Genomic DNA, 21,730 nt, shown 5'->3' on the forward strand with positions numbered 1-21,730 from the left:
ATTTGCTGCTTTCATTATGTTGGGAGGGGAAAAATTTTGTTCTGAAAAAAATCCAGAATCTGTCTAGCCAAAACTGCAGGCAAATTTGTGAGCAGATGCATTCACATGCAAACATTAAAAGTGATGTACTAAAAACTATATTTTATAGCCAGTGATAGTTTACCAAGAATTGAAATGTAATAACTAGGCTGTCAGGAAGAATTGTTGAAATATAAATTGTTTAGCTGCAGCTCCAAACTGTCAGTCCAAAAAGAATATAATGGCTTTGAGAACTGCGTATTATTGTTGCTTCACAGTCAGGCTGCAGTAATTTCTTTCAAGTGACATATAAATAGTCCTAAAATATTAAAATTGCTTGATTTCTAAATCTGTCAGGGAGCCTTTTTTCTAAAATTATGAACAAAAATAGGAAATAAAAGATTAAAGTAAAAATCAATTATATGCAACATTTTCATGCATTCAGTCCACCACTGCTGAAGCCCCTGGATTATACAAAGGACTTTAGCTAGAGATGACTTTGAGAGATCTGTGTATGGAACTTCTGCATTTTTTAAATTCGGTATGGGCAATTTGGGTTGGGTACATATGATGGATACATTTTTCCCATATGATGCATTGCATGCATCCCCTCCCCCTCCCCCCCTGAGAAAATAGCACAGAGGAGCCAACTGATTTTTGGCAACTGTCGCAAGTGAAATGGTTAAGTGCCCTGCGCCATTGTCCTGGTCTGAGCCCTTCTCCCCAGCTACTATTTACACTTGGAAATTCCACTGGGAGATCTATTCAAGAACCTTGTGGGGTGGAATTAACATATGAGTAATGAGAAGTAAGAAGAATGCAAGAAATTATCCGTGATGTTTCTTTCCAAGAGTGATTATAGTTAAACCTTTGCCCCCATTAATGAGGCCAGCATGATATTGTTTTGCCGTCTTGCATACAAAAACGAAAAACTTTTTTGACTTTGGCAGAGCAGCTCTGGTCACTGCACAGCCGCCTTCCCCGCTATTGAAAATTCATTTGCAAGCTCCTTGGAGCAAGGGTTTGCCTGATTTACTTAGACAACTCTCTAATGTACCTTGATGACACTATATAGATAAAAGTAATACTTTAATTCAGATTTAGACATAATGAAAGAAGTTTGGCAAAGTAATTTTCTCACTCCTACTTCTTCTGTCTTCCACAGCCAATCAATCAAGGGTGTCACTATCAGAAAGAAATGAACCCTCTTTCCCATTCCAACCCACGGTAAGCTGTTGTTTATAGCCCAGGCAATGAGGATGTTCTTAGAATGTTCTAACAGACCGATCAATGTGACTTATTCTCTTTTCTTTTGCAGACTCTTAAATCTTATGTTCAGCTGTTGGGTCTTAAAAAGAAATGCCCTCACCCCTGCCTTCACCACATACACTTGGGTTTTTGTAGCTGTAAACACTTATGTGAACATGGTAGAGGAGTGTATATGTGTGATTTTAGAGCTGTAAGAATAATTTACAAGTCTTTAAACAAGTCATATAATGAAACTCTTGGAGAAATGGTTAGGGTTATGCTGAAATCTCCCCCCCCCCCCACACACACACAGTGGAAGCTTTCCAGCTGTTTCTCAAGAAGGCCCTGCAAACAGGGTAAAGGGTTTGTCCCACTTCTTATTGGTGCTTATATTTTCCATCTTTCCCAATCCCTCACAATGTCATACTAAAGGCAAGAAGCATTGATGTCACTGATTGAAATTCATGATTATGTCATGCCTACAAAAGGTGAATATGAGCAGTTCTTCCGGGCCTCACACTGGCTTCTTGAGGCGGGGGGGGGGGGTGAGGTACCAAGCAGCTCCAAGGAATGTGATCACAACTAACACCATGATCACCGACAGGCAGGAAACAAAAACTAAAGCGGGGGGAGCTTTCTTGAGAAGGTCCACGCCCAGACTACTTTTAATGCCAAAAAATTTACAAGGGAACTTTCAGTTCAGTCCTAAATTGAGGATATTTAGTCGGAAGAAGCATTTTCATCCTTTTTACCTTCAAGTGCTTTGATAAAGGAGGCCATGTTTGTACAAAATTCTGGAGAATATCCTAGAGGCAAAGTCCGTTCATGCACAGCATTGGCCCAGCGTTAATTGCCTGAGAGTACACCTAAAACATAACCCATATTCCTGTAACTGCCCATTACACACAGCAAGCCTGAGTCAATGATACTCTGGCAGCTTAGGAAAGGCAAGGAAAAACACTCACCTCTGCAGTAATGGGCAGTTGAACACCATTGAACACATTAGAGCTGACTATGAAGTTCTCGGGAGGCAACTGAAAGGAATCCAGGCATTGGTGATATTCTCTTCAATCCTGTTGGTAAGAGGAAGAGGAATGCAATGGGAACAAAAAAATTATGGATGTGAACCACTGGCTGAGTTCATAGTGCCAGAAGGAACAGTTTGGATTCTGGAAGCATGATCTATGTTTTCTTGAGGATGGCCAGCTTGCACGTGACCTCTCAAGGAGAAGGAAGAATGTGTTTGGCAGGAACCAGGGAAGATTAATTGGGAGGGCTTTAAAATGACATCACAAGAGAGTGGAGACAACTGGCATAGGAATTTCAGAGAAAAAGGAGAGAAAATAGCAGAGGCCTACCTGGGAAGGCCAGGTCAAAGCTCAGAATGAACTGAGACTGGCCAGGAGGGCTTACCACACAAAAAAGATGTTCTTCAGATACTTGAGGACCAAATGGACAGTAAAGGAGGTTATACGCCCATTGCTTGGTGAAAACGGAGAAACTCTGACAGAAGACAGAGATAGCAGAAAGAATTAATGCCTATTTTGCCTCACTTTTCTCCCTGAAGGAGAGAACAGGCCCACTTAGAGATGGTAGTAGGCAAGGCGTGACTTTGGGACTGTTAGTTGAAATAGGTAGAGAAATTGTTGAGAAGCACCTTGCCGCACTGAATGTGTACAAATCTCCTGGTCCAGTTTGAGTGTATCCCAGAGTGCTGAAAGAAAAGAGCTTGCAATCATTTTCTATGCCTCTTGGAGGATAGGTAATGTTCTGGAAGACTGGAAGAGGGCAAATGTCATCCCAATCTTCAAAAAAGGGGAAAAGGACAGTCCTGGGAACTACAGGTCAGGCAGCCTGACTCTGTCCTGGGGAAAATACTAGATCAGAAAATAAAGGTGTCAGTCTGCATCTAACAGACAACATGATGATATGGGGAAGTCAGCATAGATTTGCCCCCAACAGGTCGAGCCAAACCAACCACATCTCCTTTTATGACCGAGTGACAGGCTTACTGGATCACGAGAATACTGTCAAGGTAGTTTATCTGGATTTCAGTAAAGCTTTTGAGAAGGTTCCTCATGCTGTTCAGATGGGTAAACTGGTGGACTGGACTCTAGGATGGTTAGATGGATAGGAAACTGGCTGGATAGCTGCACCCAAAGAGTAGTTGTCAATGGCATCACACCTGATTGGAGGGAAGTGTTCAGTGTTGTGCCACAGGGCTTGGTTTTGGGCCTCGTGCTTTTTAATATTTTTATAAATGATCTGGACGAGTGTGTGAAGGAATTCCTTGTTGAATTTGCAAATGACACCAGACTGGGAGAAGTAGCAAACACCCTTGAAGATATGCAATCCGAACACATTGAGAAAGTGGGCAGATTTGAATAAGATGCAATTTAACATGGATATGTGCTGGGTTCTACACCTGGGTAACAAAAAATGCAAAGCATGCATACTGGATGGAGGATGGTTAGCAGCATGTGTGAACAGATCTTGGGATATGGGTGGATGGGAAGCTAAATATGAGCAGTCAATATGATGCAGCAGGGGAAAAAAGGCAAATACAGTCTTGGAGTATATCAACAACGGCATAACATCCAAACCACAGGATGCCACTGTCCCAGTATATACCATGTTCATCAGGCCCCGCCTGCAGTATTGTGTGCAGTTCTGGAGGCCTCATTTCAAACTGGAATGGGTGCAGAGGAGAGCAACCAAGATGATCAGGAGTCCAAGTACTACAAGGAAAGACTGAGGAGCCTGGGAATGTTCAGTTTGGAAAGGAGGTGGTTGCATGGAGTCATGATTGTTCTCTTTAAGTATTTAAAAGGCTGTCATTTAGAGGAGGGAAAGGAGCTGTTCCTGTTAAAAACAGAGGATAGGACTCGAAACAATGGGGAAGGAAGGTACCGACTGGACATTAGAAAAAATTCTTCATGTTAAGAATAATTCAACAGTGAAATCGGCTGCCTAGGGATGTGGTGGGTCCCCCATCATTGACAGTCTTCAAGGAGTGGCTGGACAAATACTTGTCAGGAATGCTTTAGGCTGTTCCTGCATTGGCAGGCCCCTTCCAGTTCTGTGATTCTATGAAAGTAGCAATAGGGGAAGGTCGTCCTCTACTATTGGTCTTATTATAGCACTCAGAGACATTTTCAAGGAACTCCAGACTTCCCTGAAACAGTTTGAAAAGCACTGGGCCTAAAGAAAAAAAGATCAAGGAAGCCTGTTGACAATTTACAAATATGTTGGAAAAGAAACAGTATCTCCACTCAGAACAGAATGCAGTAGGTTTCAACACATACAGCCTACTGCAAATATACACGGGAAGGGCACTTCAACCCTACTGTTTGCCTGCCAGTGCACACAGCAGATAGGACACCTATAGATGCCTTCAGTGAATACAGGGATATCCTTAGTGGAAAGAACAAGGGAACAGAGTGCCATGTCATTGCCATGAAATGCAGCCTACCACAGCAAAATGTGCCCATGTGGATGTAACAGGTTAGAATAGGTGACAGATTCAAAACACATGAAACATTAGTAGGTGTCTCAGAGATAGGCAGGACCATCTGCAAGACAAGAATGTTTGTGCATAACACTAAAGGTATCTTTAAGACTTTTGCAGATACCATGGACAGCCAAAAAGACCAATAAGTGGGTTCTAGATCAAATCATGCCTGAATTTTCCCTAGAAGCTAAAATGACAAAACTGAAGCTATCATGCTATGGTCACATCATGAGAAGAGAAGAGAAGAGAAGAGAAGAGAAGAGAAGAGAAGAGAAGAGAAGAGAAGAGAAGAGAAGAGAAGAGAAGAGAAGAGAAGAGAAGAGAAGAGAAGAGAAGAGAAGAGAAGAGAAGAGAAGAGAAGACTCAATGGAAAAGACAATAATGCTAGGAAAAGTAGAAGGCAGTAGGAAAAGAGGAAGACCTAAAACAAGATGGCTTGACTCAATAAAAGAAGCCACATCATTCAGTTTGCAAGATCTGAGCAAGTTTGTTAATGATAGGACATTTTGGCGATCTTTCATTCATAGGGTTGCCAGAGGTCCAAGGTGACTTGGCAGCACATAACATGCACCTTTAAGCCACTCTCTTTGTTGAATGTTGATAATGAGGGACAGAAACTGGAGAAAGACATTTTTAAATAGAATTGTCATGGGGCCCAGTGAAGGTGAGGACTCCTCGGGAGAAGAGGAGCCTTGTTTAACCAGTCAAGCCAGCAATCAGGAGGAACAGCTGCTGGCAGATCAGAGTCCATGTCCAGCAGCTGAGCCAGAAGCCCCAACACCCTTCAGCCCCAACACCACTGGTGAAGCCCAGCCAGCAGTTTCCCAGAGCTCTTGGTCAGCAGCTGAGCCAGCAGCACCACTGCCCTCCAGCTCCAACACCACTGGTAAAGCACTGTCAAGAACACCCAAACCTCCAGCCTCACCCAGAGAGCGCCGGAGACAAAGGCAAAGTGTGGAGCTGCAGAAGAGGTAGCAAAGTGCACGCCTCCTGGCCAGATGCCAGCTGCTTGTTGAAAGTGATGAGGAGTGAACACAGGATAGCTCCCAAGCAGCTGGCTGCCAGCCCAGCCTGTCTATAAAACCCAGCCACAGAAGACCAGGAGGCGTGGAAGCAACACGTTGGAATCCTGTTCCTGCTGCAACCACTCCACTGAACCTGGCCTTGCCCTTGCCTTACTATTGTGACCTTTATACCGTGCCTTGACTCTGCCTTTGCCTAGCCCTTGGGACTTACAGTTAACTGATCTTTGGACTGCCTGACCTTGCTATCTGGTCTCTGGAATGGAATCTGACCTTGCTACTGGACCAGCCCACAACAAGAATTTTCATTCTAGACAATATAGATATTACAGTTGAACTACAATAAAGGAGATAAACACAACTGAAACATCATTTATGAAAATGACATTCTCTGTTCTCCCTGGGAATGTATAAACACTGGTGCCATAGCTGAATTCAGTAATGGGGGGTGGGGGGCAGTGTGCTTTATTGAGCACATTAAACATGCCTTATACAGAGTCAAGCTATTGGTCTATCAAATCAGTATTATCTACTCTGTCTGGCAACGGCTTTCAGGTCGAGTTCTTTTCCATCACCTACTAATCCTTTTAACTGGAGATGCTATGGATTGAACCTGGGGCTTTCCACAAACAAAGCATGTGCTCTACCACTGACTTAGTGTGTGTATGCATTCTTTTTGTTATAAACATTAACTGGCAGTGTTAAATATTAGGCCACAAATAAGCATATGCATTTCTGTTGAAAATTTCAGGGATATTACTATTGGTCCTGATCTATCTGTGCTAGGGATAGTTACGTGCTTCTTAATGACCTTTTCAGTATGTTAACCATATGTTCAAGTAACTTGCTTGCTGTTGCTTGTCTTCTGATGGCTTTCCAAGATATTTTCCATCAACCTTTATCTTTTAGGAGACAACACTCATTCCCCTGCATTCGTTTTTGTTAATGTTAGACAGTATCTTCTATGTCACTGATAAGGCGTCAAATTGATCCCATCCACTGATCCAGCCCAAATTTGCTGAACGTTAGAATATAAGAAAGAATTTGTTTTCCCAAGACATAGATCGGCAATTGAAGATGATGATTTTTAAAAACATGTTAATGAAAATGGTTATGCTTAGAGTTCTGTATAAGACTAAACAGGGACAGGAACATAGGAATACATAATAGAGTCCCGCTCCATAACCAGTGCTTCTCTTTGTATCTGTTCTCTCACTCTTCAATTTATTCCTGCCCTGGAAAATTGGCTGGTCTAGGCAACTGGAGGTGGTGGCAAGTAAATCAATTAAAGACATAGGTCGCCAATGTCCTTCCTGATGACAAAATGCACACTGATTGCGGTTAAGGCGTGGTGGGGCAGAAAATTCTGGTTGCACCCTATTCTGCGATGTCGTCCCCCTTCCCCTCATGCAGCGGGATCCTTCTCTTCCTACAGGCAGCTCATGAGACTGTAGTGCCTGAGCCAATAGCACTGACTTTTCCTTCTGTCTCTCCTGATCTCGATTCGCATAGACCTTGAAGGCAATTTCAACTAATTCTGATGAGGACTTACTCTACCAGTCCTCTAGCTTTTGTAACTTCTTGTGAATGTCCTTGTACGAGTTGGTGACATATACTGCAGTGAGCATCACTCTAGTCTCCTCAGTCTCAGGGTCCATGGCTCCCCACTTTCGGAAGCCTTCCATCAGCCGCCCCAAATATTCTGAGGGGTCCTCATCCTTTCTCTGCTTAATCTCCCATACCTGGTTCAAATTAACTACCCGGGGGGTGGCCTCTTTCATTCCTTTGGTCACCCATGAGCAATAGCTAGGATACTTCACCCTGCCCTTGAACGTTTGGTAATTCCAGTTTGGGTTTGCGAGGGGGAATATTAAGTTGACATCTCCTGGAGGCTGCTTCTTCTCCTCAGTCTGACATAGAGCCTTCGCCCTTTCTAAAACAAGTCTCTTATCTTCGGGCATTAAAATTTGATTTAAGATCTGCTGGCAGTCCAACCAAGTGGGCTGATACATGTTACATAAATCTTGAAACTCCTGAGCCAACTTATCTGGGTTTTCCCTATATTTAGGAAGGGTTTGTCAGACTGTGGCTAAATAAGGCACTCACTACAGGGTTCCCTTTAGAAGCAAACACAAGTCCATTGTTTGTAAAAGGAAACTTTACTGCAGAAAAGGTCCATTATAGTCCACTGTCCTGAATAGGAGACTCAGGATGGTACATGATCATTGTTACCAATGAAGAGCAAGCATAAGATACAGAGTAACAATACCCATCTGGATCAGCCTCCCCCCACAGTTCTCAAAACAACATCTCTCCGTCCTGGGAAGCTGCTCTCCTTCAAGGCCAATGCTTGATGGAACGGTGTTAGACAAAACAGTCTCCTCCGGTGGGAATGCTGCCTGGGAACTGGTGCACCTGGGAAGAAAACACTCAAACACTAGAAGCATTAGAAAATGGAGTCAGTACAGTTTAGATATACACTGGACCTGACATTCTGCCCCCCTTAAAACAGATCCCCCCCTGGTTTATATGGGTAGCAAGTATGAAAAGCTTTGGTTAATCTAGGAGCATGAACATGTGCAGAGTTCACCCATTCATCGTAACCAGAATCAAAGTCCTTCCATCTAATGAGGTAAAAAAGCTGATTTCGTTTGAGTTTAGAGTCCAAGATTTGTTGTACCTCATAGTGTATTTGGTCGTCAATCAAAGTTGGAATGGGTGGAGCTTTGACGTGCCATTTGTTGTCGGTGGGAGCTCTCTTTAGAAGACTGACATGGAACGTATCATGCACATGGCGCAGGTTCTTGGGCAAAGTTACAGCAACAGTCACTTTATTTATTATCTTGCGCACAGGAAAAGGTCCTAGGAATTTCAGAGCGAGTTTGCGGCTTGTCTGAGCGAGTTTTAGATTTTTTGTGGAAATATACACATGATCTCCGGGTTGTAATTCCCATTCGGCCACACGATGGCGGTCTGCGTATTTTTTGTAATCCAGTTTGGCTTTTTCAAGGTGTTTCTTAATAAGAGTCCATTGCTGCGCCGCCTCCCCCCACCACGAAGATACATCTGGCAATTTAGAGGAATGGAGAGGGGGTGCGTCCAACGGGAAGGGACTGAAGTGAGTCCCGTAGACAATTTTGAAGGGGGCCTCCCCCGTTGAGGCGTGTACACTGTTATATGAGAACTCGGCCAGAGGGAGAAGGTCCACCCAATTATCTTGTTGAAAATTGATGTAGCAACGAAGGAACTGTTCTAATATTTGGTTTGTTTTTTCGGATTGCCCGTCGGTTTGTGGGTGGTGGCTTGAACTGATGCCTTGTTCAATATTCAACATTTTCAAAAGCTCCCGCCAGAAGTTGGCAACGAACTGTCCGCCGCGATCCGAAATCACCTTGGACGGAAAAGAATGTAATTTTACGATGTGTTTTAGAAACAAATCTGCCAGTTTTCGAGCGGAGGGTATAGTAGTACAGGGGATAAAATGAGCTTGTTTGGAGAACAGATCTACCACAACTAAAATACAATTATGTCCTTTTGAGATAGGTAGATCAGTGATAAAGTCCATGGATATTACTTCCCAGGGTCTGTTTGGCGTTTCCAATGGTTGCAGGAGACCCGGAGGCTTCCCTTTCCTGGTTTTGGCGCTGAGGCAAACAGGACAGGAACTAACGTATTGGGAAATGTCTTTGCGCATGCCCGGCCACCAGAATTGTCTTTGGATTAGGTGCAAAGTTTTCAGATACCCATAGTGTCCAGCAGTGGGAGCATCATGACAGCGCTGCAAAACTTCCAGTCTGAGGCTGTCTGGGACATAAAACTTGCTCCCGGCTAACCAATCCCCTTGTGGGGATTGGGTCAGTTTGCTTCGCGGAGCCCTATCCCCCTCCTTCTCCACTTCAGTTTTAAGTTTCAATTTCCACTCTTGGTTGGCCGGGAGGGGCTGCTTGGCACGGCTGCGAGTAGTCACCACGCCCCCAAGTTGCGTAGGCGAGAAGACAGTGTCGACAGTCTCCTCCCGTTTGCTCTTATGTTGGGGCATGCGCGATAGGGCGTCTGCCAAAAAGTTAGTTTTGCCCGGGAGATAATTTAGAGTGAAGTTGAATTTGGAAAAGAATTCCGCCCATCGCAATTGCTTGGCATTCAGTCTGCGTGGGCTTCGGAGGGCCTCCAGATTTTTATGATTCGTCCAGACCTCGAAAGGGTATCGCGCCCCCTCCAGCCAATGTCTCCAGTTAGTAAGGGCCGCTTTTACTGCAAAGGCCTCCTTCTCCCACACATTCCAATTCCTTTCCGCCTCCGAAAATTTCCTAGACAAGAAAGCACAAGGCCGCAGCCTACCATCCTCCCCCTTCTGCAGTAAACCCCCCCCTATCGCCGTATCGCTGGCGTCGACCTGTACTATGAAAGGGGATTGTTCGTTGGGGTGGGAGAGGATGGGTTCAGTTACAAATTGCTTTTTTAGACAATCGAAGGCCGTTTGGCAATCGGGGGTCCATTGCAGTTTGGCAGAGGGTTTTTTAGCTTGGTCCCCTTTATCTTTGGTTTTCAGCAAGTCTGTTAAAGGGAGCGTGATTTGGGCGAAATTTGCTATGAAGTCTCTATAGAAGTTGGCAAAACCCAGGAAGGATTGTAGTTCTTTACGGGTGGTGGGTGTCTGCCAGTCCTGGATCGCCTGTATTTTGGCTGGATCCATTTTCAGACCTTCTTGGGAGATACAATACCCGAGGTAAGTGAGTTCGGTTTTATGGAATTCACATTTGGACAGTTTGATGGGTAGCTTATTCTTCATTAGGGTGGCTAAGACTTTTCGTACCGTTTGAATATGTTCTTCCTCGGTGTCCGAGTAAATTAACACATCATCAAGGTACACCACCACCCCTTTGTACAGAAATTCGTGTAGAACTTCGTTTATCATGGACATGAATACAGACGGGGCTCCCGTCAAACCAAAAGGCATAACTAAGTATTCATATTGTCCGAGGGGCGTATTGAAAGCGGTTTTCCACTCATCCCCTGCCTTGATACGAACGTGGAAGTAAGCATCTTTTAGATCTAATTTCGTAAAGATCTTACCTTGGGCCACGACGTTGAGAAGGTCTCGGATGAGCGGTATAGGATAGGCGTTGTTGGTGGACACTGCATTCAAGCCTCGGAAATCTGTGCACAGTCGGAGTCCCCCGTCCTTCTTTTTCACGAAGAGGACTGGAGCGGCGTGGGGGCTAGCGGCTGGGCGGATGAACCCTCTTTGGAGGTTGGTGTCAATGAATTTCCGGAGCTCTTCGCGTTCATGGAGACTCATGGGATAAAGCCGTCCTTTGGGCAGTGAGGCTCCGGGTAAAATTTCTACCGCACAGTCCGTTCGTTGGTGCGGGGGTAGAGTATCTGCTTCCTCTTCAGAGAAAGCATTTAGAAAAGGCCAGTACGGTTCGGGTATTTGGTTGACTTCTTCTTGGGTGAGAAGGGCCTTTTCTTTATGAGTTGGATCTTCGCCCCAGTTTTGATTCCAACGGTGATTTTTGCAGTTGGTATGACTGAAGGTAATACATCCTTGTGCCCAGTCTATGTAGGGATTGTGATCACAGAGCCATTTGCTGCCTAGAATTAACGGGTACTTGGCAGTAGAGCTGATGACAAAGGACCTCTTTTCCCAATGTTGTCCCATGCCTGTGATCACTGGGATGGTTTCAGTTGTTACAGGATTCATGTTGGTACCATCCATTTGCTCAAAGATTACTGGATTTTGTAGATCCCGAGTTGGTAGGACTAGTCCATTGACTAGAGCAGGGGCGATGATGTCTCTTGAGCAGCCCGAGTCAATAAGAGCTTGCACCCGAATGTGCATCTTCCTCTCTGGGTTGATTAGAGTCACTGGCATGAATAAGATGGACCCAGGCGGCCGGTTCCGGGCAGGGACGGGCTTAGGGCGGATCTGTCGTTTGGGTCCTTTCACGACAGATCCATTTCGTTTCCCGACTGGGGACTTTCTGGATTGGCTTCTGCGGTTGGGGAAGCGGGATCGTATTCCATGACTTCTTCCACTTCCAGCCCTCTCTCCGAGGCTGGCCTTTGGGAAGCGCCGCGGCCTCTATTTGCTCGTGGTGCTGGAGTCGGGCGTTGGAGCGTAGGAAACGGAGCAAGGGTTGGACGCCGTAATTGGAGCGGAGGTCTTTGCACAGGCCGGTAAGGGCATTGTGCTGCAAAGTGACCAGCCTGTCCGCATTGCAAACACAGCCCTTGTTGCCATCTAGCATCTCTCGCTCCACGGGTGGCGTAGCTAGCTCCCCGTGTTCCCCTCTGTAAGGTCAATGGTCTTCTTTGTCCCGTTTGTTGTTGTTGTTCAACCAAACGGACTTCCAAAATGCGATTCTCTACTTCGCAAACAAGTTGGATCCACCCTAACAACGTGGGGGGATTGTCTTGCATGAGGGCTCTGTCCAAAAGTCTCGGGTTAAGGCCTTGTTTGAACAGAATAATCTTGGTGGACTCCTCACACCTAGGGCACTTGGCTGCTAATTGCCGGAATTTTGTGACATAGTCTCTGGCTGACATGCTGCCTTGTTTGATGGCTTGCAATTCTGTTCGGGCCCTGGTTTCTTCTAAGGGGTCTTCATATTGCGCTCGGATAGCATCCACTAACCCCTGGAGAGTATCGAGTTCTGGGGCCCCGACATTGTATAGTCCTACATACCAATCTGCTGCTTTGCCCTGTAAACGAGATCCAAGATGTTCGATTTGACTGGCCTCACTGCCGAAAAGGTGCCCCCATCGGTTGAAAAACTGTACCACTTGTACTAAGAAAAATCCCAATTTGGAGGGATCCCCATCGAAGGTGGCTTCCAGCTTCACCCAGCCCATCGGGAGTTCTTGTCTCGGAGCAGGCGCTGGGTAAAAGTCCATCGGCAGTCTTAGTTGCGCCTGAGGCACAGGAGGAGGTAACTGGAGTCTCGGTCGGGGCAACGGTGCCGGCTGTACTGGCGGCGGTTGAACCGGCGGTGCCGGCTGGGGTTGGGCTGGCTGTGCGGGCGGAGGTTGGACCGGCGGTGCTGGCGGAGGTTGCCGTGGTTGCGCTGTCGGGGTTGGTCTTGGTTGGGCCGGAGGCTGCAGTGGCGGGCGAGCAGGAGGCGGCAGTCTTGGTCTGGCTGGTAACACGGGAGGCGTTGGCGGTAGCTGTCGAGGTGGAGGAGGCTGGTGTGGTTGAATGGAGATCGGCCGTTGAGGAGGGGGTTGGAGGTGTCGTAGTGGTGCAGGCCGTCCCGGTTGGTTCGGGGGTGGTAAGACGGGCTGGTCCTGGGGCTGCTGCAACGGTATGAACTGCGGTCGAGGTGAGAGGGGCCGCAGCGGCGAGGGTTGAACAGGTGGAAGGCCGCGCGGGCTTGCCCCTCCGGGCGTTGTTAATCTGGGAAGCAACGGCTGGCCTCGTGGCGCTGTTAGACCGTCTCCCGTAGGTTGCCCGACGGGGACAGTGTCTCGCGGTTGACGAGGGGCTCCCTCCTCGGATGGAGCCGCGTGTGCTCCCGCTTGGTCCGGCCGGACCGTTATAGGAGAAGTAAGAGGGGGTATCACCGGTGTATCATTTGGCTTTTCTTCCCCTTCCGTAGGCCTCTCAACGGGAGTCTCGTCTGGCGGCGCATCCCCTCCCTGGTTAGGAGGTTCGGTGGGGGTCTCTCCGGGTGGCTCAACTGGGTCATCCCTTCTCGGTGGAATTTCCTGCTGTGCGGGAAGTTCCTTGGGTTGTTCTCCCGATTCGCCAGGGTAGGTGCCCCCCTCGCCGGTAGGTGACGACCGCTGCTGGACATCCTCCACCGGATAGGAGATGACACTTTGGAGAGTAGCTATCTGTATCGCCATCTCTTCAGGAGACAGTCTTTCCCCTGCTCCCATTGCCGAAATTAAATGGATGGCATGAGCCAAACTTTCTTCCATATCCATCAGTTTAGCTTCTAACTGTTGCATTCGACTTGGCCCCGGTTGCTCGCTTATGGAACCTTCATTCGTTGCACTCACCGGGGAAAAGGGGCCCCAAGGAGGAGGGTCCCCTTGGACGACTCGCGATCTCGCGGCTAGAATTCCCTTGGCCATACCCGTCACGGCCGAGATGCTGGTATCTACCGCATAGGTGCGACCTTGTATCTGCTCCCAACTTTGTTCAGGGACCTCCGTTGGCTCTTTCCACGGAGCGAGTTCGGAGTAATCCCAACTCAGGGCGCCGCGGCGAGACGTGTCCCCCTCCGTCTGCTCGAACGTCCTGTTCCAATATCGCCATGGTTGGCTGCTGTCTAGCTCCGGGACGGTTTCTAGGCTTCGGCGCCCTTCCATCGAAACTCGTGGATGGAGTCCACCTGCCCGACGCTCTCTGGTTTCTCGGGGTCTGGCTCCCCACTCCGACGGGGTGGGTACCGAAATCAAGGGGAGAGCGGTCGCTTTCGGCCTTGCCCCGAGGTCGGCTTCGGTCTCGTCCCGAGTACTGAGTTCGATGAGAGGCGGGGTGGAAGTGGAGGCTCCGGTTCCGTTCCCGGCTGCTCCCAGCTCCTGGGAGTCTTGGGCTTGCACAGGTTGATTGTCGGGAGACGCATACGGATCAAACAAAGGATCCCTGTCCGGGACAACCTTGGATTCCGCTGGGCCCGACTCAGACATGATTGGTAACAAAATGTCAGACTGTGGCTAAATAAGGCACTCACTACAGGGTTCCCTTTAGAAGCAAACACAAGTCCATTGTTTGTAAAAGGAAACTTTACTGCAGAAAAGGTCCATTATAGTCCACTGTCCTGAATAGGAGACTCAGGATGGTACATGATCATTGTTACCAATGAAGAGCAAGCATAAGATACAGAGTAACAATATCCATCTGGATCAGCCTCCCCCCACAGTTCTCAAAACAACATCTCTCAGTCCTGGGAAGCTGCTCTCCTTCAAGGCCAATGCTTGATGGAACGGTGTTAGACAAAACAGTCTCCTCCGGTGGGAATGCTGCCTGGGAACTGGTGCACCTGGGAAGAAAACACTCAAACACTAGAAGCATTAGAAAATGGAGTCAGTACAGTTTAGATATACACTGGACCTGACAGGGTTCTCTTCCATGCCAGCAACTCCACATTCGAAAAGGGGCAGTAGACAAAAATGGACTGCCCCCCCCAAGGTTATGGCTTCCTGTAAAGGCTTCATTCTAGCTGCTCTTTGGGTCCCCTCCCCCAATTTTTTTGATCATCTCATGGTGGTCATTGCAGTTGCGGTGTCCTGCCCTTTTAAATTGCTTGCTTGGGTGTCAGATCCCTCTTGCGAGGTTTCCCCACTCTCGGGCAACACTGCACCAAACAATTCGGCACTGCATCCCTCTGTCATAGCTGGGTTCACAAAACTTTGCATTGGGGTGCTGGTGGAATTTATTATGTCTTGTAACCAAGGCGGTACTACCTCGCCCTGGGTCTCTCCCCGGGGGATACCTACATCAGCGCTTAGGTTTGATCGGGGCTTGAGAGCTCTCCTTCCCATTGTGCTTATTAGTCTCGACATGTGATAGTCAGATGGCCCCAGGGGAGAGCCATCCGTTATAGTGTCAAGTCCAGTTCCCTGCCCTGGGTCTGTGGCAGGGATACCCAATGGGGGTTTCCGGGGGGGGGGGGGGTACTCTGAGCTATTTGCACCAACAGCACTCATGCTCCTGGAGACATGGAAGTGTGCTGGAAATTCAGGGGTAGAATGACGTTTCCATCCACCTGATTTGCTTGGGTTGGAGGGATACTATTTGGAATCCCTGGAGGGATGCCATTCACAAATGCAAGTGGATCCATAGGATCTTCTACCATTGTCAAGCTTGAATCGGATGATGCAGGTTGCCCTTCCCAGGATCGTTAGTAAATGGACATAAGCCCTTATGTCCCCCCTTCGTAAGGGCATTTGTAAACAACGTGGGAGCTCAGTTCTGTCTTTGACAAATTTCTCTCTCTTAGCCACATTTGCCCACATCCTGGCAAATTCAAACTCTTCCCATTTTCCAGCCTCTTGACAATAGTCCATTAATCTTCTAATCTTTTATCGATTGAAAGTCCCTGCCATCGGCCACCTGGTGCCGTCTGCCAACACATAATTTGGCCATCTTCCCGTACAATAGGTCATAAGTCTCTCAATTGGATGATCCCTTGTTTCAGCTCCTGTTACCACAATCAAACTCCAGTTCTGAATCATACATTCTAAAGGGGAACCAGGTATAGTGCTTTCAGACCGTTTGCTCCCTCGGTTCCCCATCTCCTTTTATACTATTAACTGCACTATGGGGCAATGGAATAATCTCAATCTCAAATTCCCAAAGTCCAACCTCCCCTATCCTGAACAGCAACTATTAGAACAATTGGAACGCACGCTCCCGCACTCACTTGCCAGGCTCGCACTATCAAGCCTGGCCGTGTGCCTGCACAATTGGAACACACACTCGTTCAATCATTCACCAGGCCCCCACAATCAAGCCTGGCCATGCACCCGCACAATCAAGCTGCATGGACATTCACTGACCAGGCTCACACTATCAAGCCTGGCCATGCACCCGCACAATCAGAACGCACGTCCACTCACTCACTCCATGGGTCAGAACAAAGCCAAGCTGCGACAAATCCAAAGCAACCTTAAAGCATCCCCAAATAATGGTACCATATACTTCTACATCTCAATACACAGTTCAGATGCAGACATCACTCTGGCGCCCATTCCTTTTTACATACTCTTCTCTGGTAGTGGGACCCACCTCCCCCCTCGCGTAAAATGGTATCCCTGCTCCACTCTGAGACTAAGAAAAGGATTTACCCATCCCTGCCCGAGGGGGGGGGCTTACTCCTGCCAGCTTCTTACCTTTATTCCTTTTCGTTCTCTTTTCCCCGGCCTCTGTCACAGGACTCCGTCAACTTCTGACAGGTGTATTGCAGTGCTGTGGAGCGCTACCGCACATGCAGCACCAAGACTCCTGGGCTGATTGAACTCAATCAGAGTGCACCTTCCCATGAGACATCAATGTCCTTCTGCGTGGATAGCGCCTCTCAGAGGCACAATTATCCCAGATGAGCCCCTAGTTTTGTTCCACACAACCGGTGGACTGTGTGTCCCTCGGCCAATCAAAGAAGAGATACACAAGGAGTCCTGTGAGTGAGAGCAAAACTACAACATTTATTTAAACGTGGAGAAGGACAGTAACACAGAAAGTAAAGATCCCTCTGTGCCTGTCGCTCATCAAGGCTCCAATGGTTGTGCAAGACATTTTGTACCCTTTGGTTAATTAGCACAGATTACCATCTTGGGGTCTACATTGGTCCATACAAGTGACCACCCCAGTGACCTGGTGGTCTCACATTGGCAGAACAATTCTGGTCATCATTAACCATGCATACATTTCAATTAACATCACTTATCACTTCAGAAATATTCTTTATAATTTCAAAGAACATCTTCCCTTGTTACTTTCCCATCCATAGAGTTGTTATCAGCTCCTGCCCTATTGAAAGTATATCGCTTGACAAAGGCGCTTTTGTGATTATTAAGCAAACAATCTCCTATTTGTGCATATTGTGGGAGCAATCTCCCCTCTTCTGAAATGCGTTTGATGCTATTCAAGCACCCCATCTCTGGCACCTGACTGTCATGGGAGGACTTCAGAAACCTTGAAGCTCTACTGCTATCAAAAGCTGAAGCAAGCTTGTTTCTTTCTGCTGAGTTGTTTATGGCTCTCTTCCCCTCTTCCCTGCATTCCAACTGTAACTTTCTCCTTTTGCCATCTGCCTGGCTTTCCTGATCATAGTCCAGATATTGTTCTTTTGCCCCTCAAAGTTATTTTCTCTGGCCCCCTTCTTTGGCTGGTCTTTCGGCTCAATGCTACAGCTGCTTTAACACAATTAAGCCCAATTATCTCCAAAGGAGGCTTCTCTTACTAACTTAGGATTATAGCATTATATAGTCATATATGTATATATATGTTTCACTACTCAGTAACCTAGCCCAATATATATGTGTAGGCAACTTTCTATCAAATAGCAGGTACTTCTGTAGCATCACCTGAGTGACTTAGTCTCTCTCTCTCTCTCTCTCTCTCTCTCTCTCTCTCTCTCTCTCTCTCTCTCTGATTACTTCATCTCAATGCTCACCCTTTACCTTGCATAGTAAGAATATGGCAAGTGTACCTGACAATACAGTAAAAATCACATAAGGATAGTAAAGGCACATAAAATATTTCAGACCATTAAATTCGCTTCCCACAGTAGTTTTACAATTCCTATATAATGGCAGTTATGGCAGGTCATTGTTATTCCTTTTGTGGCTCACAATTTACATGATCCCTCTATTGAAAGAGGGGTGTTATGTGGCCCTGAAACAGGGAAATAGGGTATGCAGTCCAAAACAAATCTCTTTTCCCCTTCTGCAAGACAACAGTTGATTCTGATAGAGTTCTTGCTGGGAGGAAAGGGGAAGGAGCTCCCAGCCCTTGTTCATCCTCTGACCAGCAGATGGGGCCAGGATGGAACACTCCGTGCTACTGCTCACATTGGACAAGTATCTCCATTTGCAGATGGAAAACTGAGCCTTAAGTGTATTTATTTTATTTACAAAATTTATATCCTGTCTTTTGGTCCCAAAAGGGGCACTGAGGTGGCTAAGGACAATGATCTGCCCAAGAGCAGCGGTGTCAGGGTAGGGGTGAATAGAGACAAAAGAATCTAGATCTCTACCTGTAGGGTTATCAGATCCCCCAGAGGGCAAACTAAGGGAGAACAGGAGCAGCAGAGTACTCACTTCCCAAATACACATGCTCCCATGCTTTCCTGTCCCACTTGAAAATGATGTCATTTTCCGGCGCAATGGGGGAGCTGTGGGTCAAGTAGAGGAAAGATTCATTAAAAATTGCCTCCATGTATGCAATTTTTAATAAATCAGGCTTCAGTGCAACCCAAAACTCCCTGTTGTGTGACAAGGGAGCAGAGGAATGGGCATACACTTCTCTCCCCCCCCATGCCTTTCCCCCCATGGGCCAGGTGAGCAGGGCCAGGGGGTGGCAACTTCGGCAAGCCTATCTACATCCCAGACACTTTATCCATCAAATTAATTTTTATTTATTCCAAAGTGAAGGGCACAATCATCAATTCAGCACATTTATTCCCCCTAAAGTTAATGGACTAAACTGGCAATACTCCAGAATACTCCATTTTATAAATGAGTTGAAGGCTTACATTTATGTTTATCAAAAAAGAGGGGACTGTAAAAATACAAACATTGTGTTTCACTCTACTTTATAATCTTGAGGGAGTTTTATCTGATGCACAGACAATCTGTAAAGCACCTGACTTGCTACTGCCACCATAAATTCAGTGGCCCTTGTGAACGGACAGAACAGTGTTACTGGGCTGTAAATATAAAGACTGACACAATAATGAAGTCAGATTACATCATGATATAAAAACTGGAGGAAAAGTATATAGTAAAGAGGTAATATATAGCCTGAAAAGGCAAGTTCCACATTGTTAGTCTCTTTAAAATAGAACATTGAGCCACTGCTCTGGGAAAGGTGTTGGTATGCAAGAGAACATGAGAGGAAATATTTGCTCTTCAAATCTGAGATCGAGAAGTAGTCTTTCAAATCCATGTACCAAATTTCTTCCTGAGAGGAAGAGATTGAAATCTGAACATGTGGGAAATAAACCCTTTAATAAAACCTCATTCAGAAAACAAGGTAAGTTGATATTTGAAAATGATTATAATTTGTACGGGTCAGCAGGAGATACTACAATAATCCGATTGAACTGAAACATACAAAAAGGTTTATTTAGGTAAACAGTGTTAGGAAGGAAACAATTTCAGATTTCAGTGAGGGGGAGGGGGGTTGGGATTCTGAGAACAGTTCCCAAAAAACCTCCTAAACATTCTTATGACCATTTATTCTAATTACTTTTTATTCTTCATAACTACATCAATAGGTTCAGAATGCTTTTTAAAGCAAAGGGACTTGCCCTTTGTCATGCATACTTCGTATATAGGCCCATTTAATTGTTTATAGCAGTAGTCAGTATTATATTGTGGGGAACTGTGAATTTGGTGATGTTCCTTTATTGTATTGTATAGTTATTTTAACATGGTCCCTTAAGGGAAAAGCCTTTGCGTTAGTTTCACGTTTTACTTGTTAAATTGGTTGCTGGCTGTGGCTGATTGAGGCCTAGTAGGACCCAGACGAGGCCTTATTCAATAAAGTCCTGAACTGTTTTGGTACCGGATGCTGTGGAGTTGTTACAGTCAGCCAATGCATAGAATTTTTTACTTGGCCAGAGACAGGTGCTGTTGAGGAATAATCACATGGGTTATATAACATACAGGATATCGGTATTATCCCCTCTTTATCATCCCTTCATGTTAGGAAAAGCCAAAGAAGATTGCATACAGAAACATCATTATAAAATGCCCTTTGTAGGGACCAAATGAGATGTTAATAGATCTCCCTTTTTTCATGGTGGCTGAAAGGAGGGTAGAACATTAACCCTGCCTTGTACACATGCTGTCTGCCCATGAAGATCCTTGGATCTGCTTTTTAGTCCAGAGATGGAAGCATGGTGTTTAGATGTGGTGCTATTTCCGTAGGGAGAAATAGCTCCAGAATGGCAGACAAGGTAGGGCAGGTACTATGGGAGGAAAGTAGGGTTGCCAAGTGTCCGTTTTTCACCCTGGCAGTGCGAAATTCTGTTTGGTCTGTACAAGGGAAATCAACTTAAAATACTAGACAATTGGAGGGAAGGGAAAGGGGAGGAAGATGAGGGAGTAGCACAACACACATGAAGACAGTGCACTTGCCATCATGGAACAAATTGGCTCGGGCCACAGCATCCCTGCCTCTCTACTCCCCATTGAGAGGCATGTCCCCAGGAGAGCTGAACTAGCCAGGTTAGCTCTCCACTGCTGACCCCTGGCTATACGGCCCCACCACTGAGAGACTCAGGCTGGGGCCTACGCAGCCTGGTGCAATGACATCACTTCCAGAAGTATGTGCACAGGAAAAAAAATCAGTAAATATGGGTTCGGTAATACTGAATGGGGAAAAAATTTCATTATTCCCCGAATACTGAATGCACCTTCTAGTTTAGTAATACAGAGCAAATTTGGTAATATTTAGCCATTGTTTCCTATGGGGGGAGGAGTCATTTTTGGACCAAATTCTGCCAAAATTGCAGGGGATCAACTCCTAAATGCCCTCTAATGACCTCCCATGTTTCATAAAGATTGGCATTTTATGCCCCACCCCCAAAGAAGGTTCTCCCAGCCACCTCCAAGCTCCATTATTCCGTACAGGGAAAACTATCTGGAGGCTATCCAGGGGGCTTCGGGTGGCATTTTGCAAGCAAAATCTACCACATTTACAGGGGATCTACCCCTCATTGTCCTCTAAAGACCACCCAAGTTTCAGGGAAATTGGACCACAGAGGATCATGTTATGCTCCCCCAAGAAGGCCCCCGGCCATTCCTTTTGTTTCTATTGTGGGAAAAATATCCATGCTGGCTCCCACTGCAGAAACACATGGATGAAGGTTGCCATGGCCAGAGACACACTCCCAAATACAGGTTCCACACCAGAAAGTCCAACAGAACCAAACAGCAAACAAAGCACCCCAACAACCGGATAAAACAGAAAAACTCTCCCCACAGAAGAATAGCAAAATGAACACTAACTACAATAAGTAAAAGCCAAACCAAAGCACCCCCCCCACACACACACACAAACAAAAGTCCAACCAAAGCACAGCAAAAAAAAGCAGTTTTTAAAATACAAACTAAAAACAACTTTCCCTCTCCCCCCACAGCCCTATCCCTCCCAGGCACTAGGCCAGCCCCCTCCTCCCAAAGAGAGAAAAACCTCAGTGAGTCTAATGGCTTTCAAACCAGGCAGCAGCAGAAGTCCTCCAGGTGCAGCAGG

The 21,730-nt window shown here is 46.4% G+C and overlaps 1 protein-coding gene across 3 annotated transcripts in view; it reads left to right on the forward strand.

Moving 5' to 3' along the window:
- CFAP20DC (CFAP20 domain containing) overlaps nucleotides 1-21,730 on the forward strand; it is a 248,538-nt gene that overhangs the window by 192,462 nt on the left and 34,346 nt on the right. For all 3 annotated transcript variants that reach the window (XM_054975347.1, XM_054975348.1, XM_054975349.1), the window contains one exon: nucleotides 1,184-1,245. In XM_054975347.1, coding sequence (XP_054831322.1) covers nucleotides 1,184-1,245 — 62 coding nt within the window. The remainder of the gene's footprint in view (nucleotides 1-1,183; nucleotides 1,246-21,730) is intronic.

Source organism: Eublepharis macularius, chromosome 4, assembly GCF_028583425.1.
Source record: "Eublepharis macularius isolate TG4126 chromosome 4, MPM_Emac_v1.0, whole genome shotgun sequence".
Classification (NCBI taxonomy): domain Eukaryota; kingdom Metazoa; phylum Chordata; class Lepidosauria; order Squamata; family Eublepharidae; genus Eublepharis; species Eublepharis macularius.